We start from the raw sequence: 11,691 nt of genomic DNA, 5'->3' as shown, positions 1-11,691 counted from the left end.
GTAAAAGCAGCCCCTCCAACACATTCCCAAAAAAAATTGCGCCATAAATTACGGTTTTCTTGTTAGGAACACATGAGTTCATGTTGTAATTTTGGTTGAATCTTGTCCCTGACATTTTGCTTTCTCAATTTTGACAACGATATGTGTAGATACAAATGTATCGACTAGTTTATTTTTCGAAAGAAATGTTTATATATATATATATATATATATATATATATATATATATATATATATATATATATATATATATATATATATATATATATATATATATATATATATATATATATATATATATATATATATATATATATATATATATATGTATATGTATATATATATATATATATATATATATATATATATATATATATATATATATATATATATATATATATATATATATATATATATATATATATATATATATATATATATATATATATATATATATATATAGTTCTTTTTAGGTTTAATTAGTGGCGTAATTTCGTCAAAATCCTGGGAGGGGGGGGGCAAAGTTGGAGCCTTTTTTTTTCAAATCAAGTGAAAATGACAGTAAAACAAAAAATTAACCATTTGGTACCATGAAAGTACTTTATATTACTATAAAGATACTTTATAGTACTATAAAGGTTAATATATAGTAACGAAAAGTGATCCATTTCTGTTGATGCTTAAATTATGCAGACTTAACATAGTTTTGACAAGATTTTTGAAGAAACTAAATTTCACATGGGGGACAGACTTGGGTCGGGGGGGGGGAAACCAAGGTCAAGGAGGGGCGGCTTCCCCCCTGCCCCATAACAAACTAAGCCCCTGGGTTTATCAATCTCGGGAGACTTATTTATTAGTGGTACTCATGGGCTACTACTGGAGATCCTTAAATCAATCTCTCATACATATATTGTAACAATTGGCAATTTTATCAAAATAATTCGGAATTATCTTGCCCTTTTTCTCTTGTATTGTTTTCTTTGATTTGTTTATTTTGTATAAAGCTGAAAAATGAAGAAGATTACATCAGCTAAATATTCAAGAAAAACAACAATTATTTTCAAGCTTAAAAGCTGCAAAAAAAGCATTCCAGAACAGGCTGATTGCTTTAGCTCAAAATGCGTTTGCAAGATATTATTTTTGAAACGGATATTTATGTTCCATCCTCATAAATTGACTACGCTGGATGGTTCATTCTGTTCTCCGGCACCTCGTTTGGTTCTATAAATTCCAAAATATAGTATTTGTATTTTTCTCGATTTCAAGCATAATTGGAAAAACAAATCTTGCAACCGAAATATTCTCTGCCGAGACCCCCCCCCCTCCCCCCCTGGATACGGCCTTGATTGAAGGGCTCAAAATACATCTTGGTCCCAGGAAATGATCATGATTTAAGGTTGAAACCTAAGCCCTTTTCAGTTTTCTAGGTTCCCATATGAAATTTATATCTTACATCTTGAATTACAGCTGTCAAAGTGCTTAAAACGCATTTTTCATTATACATTTTACAGACAAACCGGAAAACGAATCAGCCAATTAAAGTGCGGAAACACTGTTTTTTTTTCTTCAACAGAGCACAGGAAAACGGTGTTTTCCATTGGTTCATTCATTTGGTGCTTTGTCCGTATAACATAAAATGAGAACGCGGCTTCACCTTATATTGTGAACACCTCAAATCCCATTGCAATAATCAAATTAAACAAGCTTGACTACTATGCTAAGAAGATAAGTTTGTCTAAGTAATTTAAAGGTGATTTACTTTTTACTTTCGTCCTAAGGATAAGACGTAGAGGGTTCATTCAAAACTTAACACTGAACTACTCCCAGGTAACACTGCCCAACTTTTATACTCGCTGGAGCACCAGAAAGTTAAAACCCGTGGTGATAGTATACAACACCACCGTTAATAAAAATCTAAACAATAAATAGCACCACTTGAAAGGACAAAAATACGATATTAAAAATACGTATACAAGTTTCCTTTGCTGAATCCCACTAATTATTTGGTGTGGAATGGATGGGAGGGCGGGGGGGGGGGCGCAAGAGAGTATGTTCACCCATGTTTGGAGTAACACCTCTTTTTGAGGAGCATTTTCATTGAAAATGCCTATTTCGATATTTTCATTGAAAAAAAAAGAAAAAAATTGCCCTCCCCCTAGTATTTGAAAAATAAACCTTCCCCTAAATTTTCATGAACTGAGGCGACTGATTATTTGTTCGAAAATTTCCCATATGTGTTAAATTCAAAATCACATTAATTTCCAGCTGCTTATTTAATGACTATGGAGTATATTAATATAAAAGATTCACCAGACTGCTTAAAACATTCAAATTCAATACGTAATCCATTCTGAACAATCCTTCAAAATGGGAATTGGCTAACTCGATTGTGTAACTTTCTGCATTTCATGGGATTTTAAAACTCTCCCCTCCTAAATAAATTTTAAGCTTTCGGGACGGTCGAAAGTTATTCAAAATAGGTCGAAGTTAATAACCAAACAATGCAGGATATTTTCTTTGTACTTCTTATGTCCCATTCAAAATGAGTTTTTACAGTTACTGATTTAGCCAGCGCTAATTTAAGCCAATCAAAACTTTTCACAGAATTTTTCCCCTAGTCAAAAAATTCTACGAAAACTCTGATTGGCTCAGAGAGTGCTAGCTAAATCTCATTGCAAAATTCAAGAACCGCCAATACTATTTTATTCTTGAATAGAACAGCGGTAACTAACATATAAATAACACAAGATTACTAACCAAATACAATGTATATTAAACGGGCGCGATACAGTTGCTCATTTAAAAAACTTTGGTTTCTAGTATTGTTAAGGACGTTAAGCAGAACATTTACATGCCATAGCCTTTCTATTTTTTGTGGTAGGGCCTCTACCCTTACTTCTGAGATTCATTAATTGGAGGTGGAGCGAGGTAGGGGAGCTACATGATTTTAGCTTCTATAAAATTTTAGAAACTAATATGATAGTACCTACAGATGTTAGAAGCTTTATACAAATACTGCTTACAGTATACTATATTGTATTTTCACCCCTTAGTTCAAAAGCATGAAAACTTACATTCGAAATTAATAAGAAAGGAGAAACAAAAAATCAAATTTATACTTGACGAACCTTTCAATATCTGATATTTATTTTAATTAATTCAATACAGTGATCTAAGCAAATGCGTGACTTTTGTAACTTGGTACATATTGTCCTTTCCTATGGTTTAATAATTATTTAAGGCTTATGTAGTGATTTATTTCTTCAAGCTGTGATCACCCTGCCAACTAAATTTCAGAGTTCATAGGGAAACTTTTTAAAAATTGGAATTTATGACAGAATTCTCAAATTTTTTTTTTAATTTGTTATCAAAATTCATATTCTAAATTGCAAACCCTTCATCGTGCATCACTCAACAGAGGACAAACCGCTAAACAACATGGGAATGTGGGTTAATAGAAAGAAAAACATTAACAAAAATTACTTAGAATTCCACTTGAAAACTACATTTGAAGGCGGTTCTATTGGCGCTGGAGTTGACGCGTCCTTTAATTCTGAACTCGACAGCCTCTGAAAAGTTGTAAAAAGAGACGAAATTTCTGATATTCAATATTTCAAATAACAAAAGATATATGAACATGCACAACACACATATCAAAGAAAGCTATAAGAAAACCTTAGAAATCTTCCTATAATCCCTACAAAACAGCATTCGGCGGCAGCTATTCAAAACTTAAAAATTGATTTGTACTTTGTTCGTTTGTCAGAGCGTAAGTTTTTCTTCCCTTGGTTTTCATTCACTTACGTTTCCCATTCACTTACATTTCCGTCACTTTACGTTTCACTTACGTTAATGTGCTATTTGCGAACACATACTTCTTTTGAAAGGAAGCGTTCGGCCACAAAACTCTAAAGGAAAGTGAAAAAAGAAAAAAAAATATCTTTCCCCCCTCCAGTTTATAAGATTTAATTATCTCTAAAAAACGGGGAATATTCGCAACTTTTAAAAAGTGCATAAATGACAAACACAAATTTTACAAGCAAAAAACACACAAACACATAAAAATAAAAATTTCTATTTTTATGTTGTAAACTAATGGAAAAGTAAAATCCAAACAATAATCATAGCGCAAACCAATATTTTTTAGTCACTGATGTGTTTAATCACTGTTTTTGTACATGCCGTCTTATGTAAAGTAATTAGCTACATAGCGAGAGTTTTAAGTTTATTATTACAAAACCCACATGCTATACTATCTTCAAAACCATGGTTTCAGCGGAGGGCGGTTGATACAAAAAAAGTTAGTTTTAATCCCAAAGTTTTAACACCTTTCTGTGGAACGATTTTTTTTTACCAATTTGAGGGATGAATTCGCCCTTCTCCCCCAATGACAGCCGGAAGATCCCCACTCCTAAGGATATTTTGAGAGCGTTTTAAAATGTGCATGAATCACAAATTTTTACCCTCCAGTGGTAATACTTTCCCAGTTTCACCATCAAACAATTCTGGGCTCTATATAACTATCTGCCTAAACAACTAGACAATGTTCACAAATCTCAGCTCTGAAAACAATCGTTTGGCGTTATTATACGGGGACACGAAGCCCCCCTTCCCCCCTACCAAGCTAATAATCATCTTTATGCAGTCATTAGGTATCCAATCCTAACAAAATACCATAAACTGTAGTATTCTCTTTCTTTTTATGCCTCAAGTTTTTTCATTCTTTTTAAGTTTCATTACTACTTATTGCAGTTCTTCCACTTCTACTATATTTTAAAGTATAATACTTTATTTCGACGTTTCTCTTCTAATTTATTAAAATTGCAAAAATACTATATTTTAATTTCAAATTTGGAGTTTCTACTTTTTTTCTTCTTTGGCGGGGCTTAGAGATTTAACTGCGGAAGTAGGGATTTTTGACATGGCAGAAGGATTCTCCGTGAAATTTTGAACTAAATAAAACAACGTGGAAAGACGTACACGTGCCATTATGCGAGAAAATGAACTAGTCTATTCCGCCATTGGACTCAGCTGATTCATCTACTCAAGTCCCGATAAGGACCACTAAAGGACTGTTCTAGAGTCATGACAATTATGTGAATCTTTAAAGGATAACGGTGTCAATCTTAAAACAGGGTTGGCTTTTGCGCCGATACAACAAAGACAATGACAGGCATCAAAAACAGTGTCACAACGAAGATAGAAGTCAACCATAATTGGATATTATTAAATCTTTATACCCACTGTATCATCTTTGTGCTCAACTCATGCTAACAACCTATTGACAATGGCAAATCCATACCATACAGTTCTTTCTGAATTCATCGAATATACTTTGGCTATATTCGATGGCATTGACTTTATGTCACGCAGATGTGTGACTTTACATATTGAAAAAAAGAAATGCTAGACATTGTGAAGAGCCTCTGTCATAACTTCATGGTAAAAGACTATAGGAAACAAATTGAGTCTGCTGGTATATAAGCCTTAAAAGAGAAGAATTCTTCTTACTGGCCTCTAATGGTTTACTTCGGATCAGAAGCAACCGTTCATTTATTTCCTCTGCAAAAAAAGACCCACTAAGAGTCTCACCGCACGGCGATAGTCCATCAATACGACCTTTTTCTCAAAAGTTTGGTCACCACTTGTGCAATGTTGCTTAGTCCTGACAGTGGCCATTGGGTGGCGTCCATCAAGGCGTCAAGGGCAATGACAAAGTTCGCTAAAGGTCTTTAAATGATTCAGTTTAGAGACTGCGGAAAGACTAATAAGTTTTGATAACAATAAAAATTGAAAAGAGAAATGGGTTTAAAAACGTGACTTTATCTGTGACGATGTCCAGCAGGTACGGAAAACGGCACATAGATCTTCTGATGCTCGCAGGAGAGTTTAAAGAAAAAAAATATTAGTTCGTGAAATCTATGGGGAATGAGCATGTGGCTTTTCCGGTATCTGGAAGGATGAGCCTTGATGTTGGTAACGACTTGATGGTGGCCAACGAGAAGGAGCCGGATGGTGGTAACGACTTGATGGTGGCGAACGAGAAGGAGCCGGATGGTGGTAACGAATTGATGGTGGCGAACGAGAAGGAGCCGGATGGTGGTAACAACTTGATGGTGGCGAACGAGAAGGAGCCGGATGGTGGTAACGACTTGATGGTGGCGAACGAGAAGGAGCCGGATGGTGGTAACGACTTGATGGTGGCCAACGAGAAGGAGCCGGATGGTGGTAACGACTTGATGGTGGCGAACGAGAAGGAGCCGGATGGTGGTAACGACTTGATGGTGGCGAACGAGAAGGAGCCGGATGGTGGTAACGACTTGATGGTGGCGAACGAGAAGGAGCCGGATGGTGGTAACGACTTGATGGTGGCGAACGAGAAGGAGCCGGATGGTGGTAACGCCTTGATGGTGGCGAACGAGAAGGAGCCGGATGGTGGTAACGACTTATGGACTTGGTCCAGAAAACTATCGATTAAAATTCTTAGACCAATTCTTAAACAGAAAAAGAATTATCTCTAAACCATTGAATAAGAACTTCGTGTCCTAAGATAGTTGTAGCTTATAAATGACTACTTTTATCATCTCGTTTTTAAATTTTTTCGAGTGTATGCCCAAAATTCAAATGAGCAGCCCCTCTGTCTTAATGGGTCTTTAAACCTCAGTTATATAGACATCCTACAACTTCTACTTTATTAATACTTTTCCCAAAAAGTATCCTACCACAATTCTAAGTGTTTTGGTAATCAAATATTTTAATCCGACATTAGTAGAGTGGAAGCGCTCAGTTATTCATATATGCGCATATAAACAAAGACAATTTAAAACAAAAGTCAAACCGGGTTAATTTTTGCCAAGACAGTTCCGCTATTTTGGTAGTAAAGATAAGCTTCATTTCATTGTTTTTTTTTAATTCTTATTTGTTTAAATGACAGAAACGCGGTATGGTTTGAGTAGTTATTTACATAATATGTAATCTAGAATCTAACTTAAATGTCATACCCTGACTTCCTACTAGGTGAAATTAATTCAAATGGAATACACTTTTCCGTACTATTTTGCTTCCGTTCTAAAATGAAATACAAATTAACACACAATACAACCAAAATACTGATTCTCTAAATAGGATGATACATATATATAAAAAAAAATATCCAACACCGAAATTATTTTTACTTAAGCTGAAGATAGCTTCATCAGTAATTAGAGACTGGAAAACTATATTATTTTTTTTACTGATTTTTAACATCAAGTGCTCCTACCCCTCAGTCTTACAATGTGATTATTGAAATTAGAAAACAGTAATTTCCGCCTTGTGCGGAATCTATAATAATGGAATTTAATAGCAAAACAGTAACATTCAACACTATTTAAGCACGTCAAAACCCATTAGCCAAGGCTGTATCCAGAGGAGGGGGTTAAGGGATTTGACCCCTCCTCCTCCCCGAAATGTTTGTCTGACTCGTAAAAAACGTAATCAAAAATGAATATAAATAAATTTTTGATGAGTTTTTTAAAGTTTTTTGTGCAAACCCCCCCCCCCCCCAAAAAAAAAAAATCCTGGATACGGCCCTGCCATCAGCTTTCCTTTTTTTGTTAGTGAACAGTTAAAGGATTACACACTCTAATCCAAGTATTCACACGCAATTTTTTTTCCAAGGATGGGAGCTTTTGGGTGGGGACACAACTCAAAAGACGTGGCAAAGATACATTATGAGGTAAATACAAAAAATATAGGGCATGCCATTTTTATTTTCATGTATGCAAGTAAAAATGACACAAGATTTATACTGCAAACATTTTCGGAAGTGACACAGTAATATAAGAAATTCCTGGCACCATTCTCAAAATGAAACAAAATTCATGTTTGAGAGTTAGCTTAACAGTGAGCAATGTGTTATAAAAAAAAAGTGATACATTAGTAGTGACTGGTGAGAAATAACAGCATGTAGTAAAACAGACATACTTTCAGATAATAATAATAATAATAATAATAAAAAAACGAAGATAATTGAAAAAGAATGTTTTGTTGGTTTCAACTTAAACGCACAAATCATATGGTACGAAAAAAGTCTTGAAATTTTGGGTGTTTGCTTATGCGCTTGAATATAAAAATCGGGCGTAAATGTTCTTAGAAATAACTTAGACTTTGTCGTTGTCGTTTTGCAGGAGGGGATGGGCATTAATCCTTACTTTTAGAGAACACCCTATAGACAATATAAATATAAGAGTCAACCAAGTGATTTGAAGCCATACCTATGAAAATTAAAAAAGTGGACTTGGTCAGATTGTCTTCTGGAAAAGCCCAATGGCTATTCTTAACCGAAATCAGCCAACTTTTGTAATAAAACTAGAAATCTAGCAGTATCTGTGTTGAAAACAAAATGATATATACTAAACCCCCGCCCCCCCCCCACACACTCACCTATAAAAAAAATCGTTTGGAACTTGTCACTTTCGAAAAACGTTTGCCGTTTGCTGGGTTGTTTCTTTTGAAGGCAAAACTAGTTTCTAAATACTAGAAGCAAAAAAATACAAAAAAGCTGCAAAGCTAACCTTCTTCAACAGAAGGTGCAATGGTGGCGGGCGTGCAGGCGCATCACAAAAGCTTAAGCATGACAAGCGGGACATACACAATGATTCATCAGAATCAGCATCACTCTCCAGGAAAAGCGACTGAAAAAAGACCATTTCCTGAAATCAGCAAGGTAGCTGTGCTGCTATTTACTTTGCACCGTAGTTTCTGTCCCAAGGAAGTTTTGTCGCGCTTCTAATGTAATTTTTTACACTAAATCCGAAGATTCAAATAGAATTTTCTATCGGCTTGAGTTTTTGTTAATTTTTTAATTATAATTATGTTATGTTTTAAAGTATCGTAACAGTGTAGAACAGCATTTTTTTACGAACCTCGGAAGCTGCATGTCTCGTGATTGAACTTCCAGGGAAAGTTCCATAGCCACGTTATAACCCGAGAAGGAGCTTTGAAGTTTCTACTTCCCCCTCTAAAACCCTTACATTTGACTACCTTGAATATTTTTTTTTAAGGCGAACAATACTTTTAGGAATTGAGGAACTCAAAATTATGGTCCGGATTGGTGTTTTAAAGCTCTTATCTATACCCACTTCCCATTTGCAAGATTCGAAAAAATCTACGGAAACAAAACCAATATTAGAAAGAAGCAAATGTCAGATTTGGCTTGGAATTCAACTCAAATCCTGAGAGCTGCCTTATCAAAGCTGAAATTCTAAAAAAAACAGCCTCTGATTCAGTTTCTATCTATTTATGACCTGTCTTCGAGAAGTCTTTCGAGCCTTACAAGTAGGAAAGAGGTTGACATGGAAAAATACAAAATATCTTCTTGGGCCCTAATTTTGGACGTTCGTTTTAAGAGACGAATGTACTGCACAAATAGATGCAATTCCATTCAAGTAGCATAACAGCTTTCTAATTTAGCAAAAAGCCACTGTTCAGCACAAGTACACAAATTATATCTAATTTCACAAACATAGGTGGTATTTCACACTCAGATGGTCTCGTAATAGCTGAAGGAAGATTCTATTTGATTTATGGTATAATAAAAAGTATATTCAATTGGGAGTCAAGCAAATCATATTACTAAATAACAGAAGTTTTACAAGTACGCAGAAATTAGTGTGCCCCAAACCACTAAAACGCTTATTACCATAATCTATGTGTTTAACAGTGGCTTCAATTGCGGGGGAGGACATTTGCCCCCTAAACCGCCCAAATTTTGAAAAATATCTTTCTGGGTGTTTTCATCGGAACAAATCTTAAAAATGACAAATTTGCCCCCCCCCAGCTTTTGAAAAAAAAACGGTTTATCCCCCTCTAAGTTTTCGTGAATTGACGCCACTGATGTTTTAGTGACTAGGTCTTTCATGCCATCACGGATTTTTTTTTTCCTCCACGGAGAAATTCTGTATTGTCTTTTACAACGAAATGCTGATAAAACATTAATGAAGTATAATAGGCGATAAATTACTTCTAAGCCTTGATGCAAAACAACGCTTATTAAAGCACATAGGGCCTGCAAAGCCTAACTTTGCGAAAGCAACGTTAGATTTTGCTCTTTACTCTTTCCAGAGAGCAAGATCATTCAACTGACAAGTCAGCTGAGTAATATTCGCGAATAACCTTATTGAGATTAAGTATTATGCAAGCACGTGAGCAAAAATTTATAAAGCGAATAGTGGCACAATTTCGAAAACAGACAAGAGTACATATTAAATAAATATAGGAAACTCCAATAATTACGGCAATTAATTATTAACTTCCTAACTGATTCATTTCCATAATTTGAAGAAAGTAGAGAGAGCAAGGTAGTTTAATCGATAATATTGAACTTTTTTTCTCTGTTTCTGAATTAGTAAGGAAAAAAACTTACATAATTGCACTCTACTATAAATAGCAAAATATGACAAAGTAAATTTTCCCCAGCGGATATCTTGAATTCAAGTCAAGTAATAGCAAATATTTTGAAGGCAAATGAAACTGGAACTTTCATACGTTGCAACGTCTGCCCTTTTTCTATAATAGAATTAAAGGTGTAGTTTGGCGATTCAGCTGATCAGTTCAGAGTAATGAATCGAAAAATAAAAGCAGACCAAAAATGATAGCAATGCCAAACACAATTAAGTTTTCAAAGCAGAAGAGCCAAAATCGCTTAATCAATCAGTATTAGGTACTATCAAAACTATAAAAAAACTAAAAAAAAACTAGATAACTTAATTAAGAAGTACAATTAAAAAACGAAATTAATAAGTACTAAGATGCAACATGCATATCTAAGAGCTGATGATGTAGCAAAAAAATAGCGAGGAAAGTTACTGAAAACTATGTACAACATTATGCATGCACAAAGGGAGGAATCAATTCACTGAATCTTCTAAAATTCACCAAGCAGAAATTACACCAAACAAATGAAATACATCCAAATTAATCTCTTTTCCAATTTATTTTAATTTTTTCCATTATATATATATATATATATATATATATATATATATATATATATATATATATATATATATATATATATATATATATATATATATATGCAGATGCATTTTGTAATATTGGCCCTGACCATGGTCTTTTACAGTTTTTTTCTTGGTTTAAATTAATTGCTAGTGTTTGTTGATGTTCTTTTTTGCTTTTCTTTGTTTTTGTTTTTTATTATTATGTTTTTACTCCACTTGTACTACTCGTCCTCTTGTAGTTGTGGGTAATAAATGATTGAATTGAATTGAATATGCTAAAAAAGCAGATCTTTTTTGTAGCCTCGAATAATAGTTAAGAAACCAAAAGCTTAAGAAAAAACCACTAAAATGAGTCTACTCCTGCATTCCACCACGTCAAAAGCTTCTAACACCAAAATAAAATGAAAAAAAAACCCCAGAAAATACGTCCTCCTGCATCCCACCCGGTCGTAAGCTTCAGCTTTTCCCATATCCCAAGACACCCCTGAAATACTTAAATTTTATAGCCTCATCTCTCCTTAATATACGTAGTGGGAGGGGGCAAAATAATAGCTTAAGTTAAAAGTTAAAATGCTTATGTTTATATGTTTAAATATTAATGTTATGTTTATATTGTTTAAATCTTAAGCGTTTAAATGTTTAATGTTTATTTGATCTTTTCATAATCCCCCTCCTACAGGCCATGGAACCT

The 11,691-nt window shown here is 34.2% G+C and overlaps 1 protein-coding gene across 4 annotated transcripts in view; it reads right to left on the bottom strand.

Annotated features, from left to right (window-relative positions):
- Positions 1-474: 474 nt before the first annotated feature.
- The window catches only part of LOC148942180 (poly(A) polymerase type 3-like), a 65,468-nt gene continuing 54,251 nt past the window's right edge, over positions 475-11,691 (bottom strand). For 2 of the 4 annotated variants that reach the window (XR_016143184.1, XM_089103399.1), the window contains exon 13: positions 475-3,569. Coding sequence is in view for 2 of the 4 variants with exons in the window: in XM_089103399.1 (XP_088959525.1) it covers positions 3,480-3,569 (90 nt within the window). In the remaining 2 variants the exon portion in view is untranslated. Of the gene's footprint in view, positions 3,570-8,555; positions 8,676-11,691 lie in introns of those variants that run through there. The other 2 variants (XM_089103398.1, XR_016143185.1) reach the window with 2 other exon arrangements.

The sequence above is a fragment of the Artemia sp. Qi Xiang Cuo genome, chromosome 17 (assembly GCF_049724085.1).
Source record: "Artemia sp. Qi Xiang Cuo chromosome 17, ASM4972408v1, whole genome shotgun sequence".
Classification (NCBI taxonomy): Eukaryota; Metazoa; Arthropoda; class Branchiopoda; order Anostraca; family Artemiidae; genus Artemia; species Artemia sp. Qi Xiang Cuo.
This window is presented reverse-complemented; position numbering and strand designations above follow the sequence as displayed.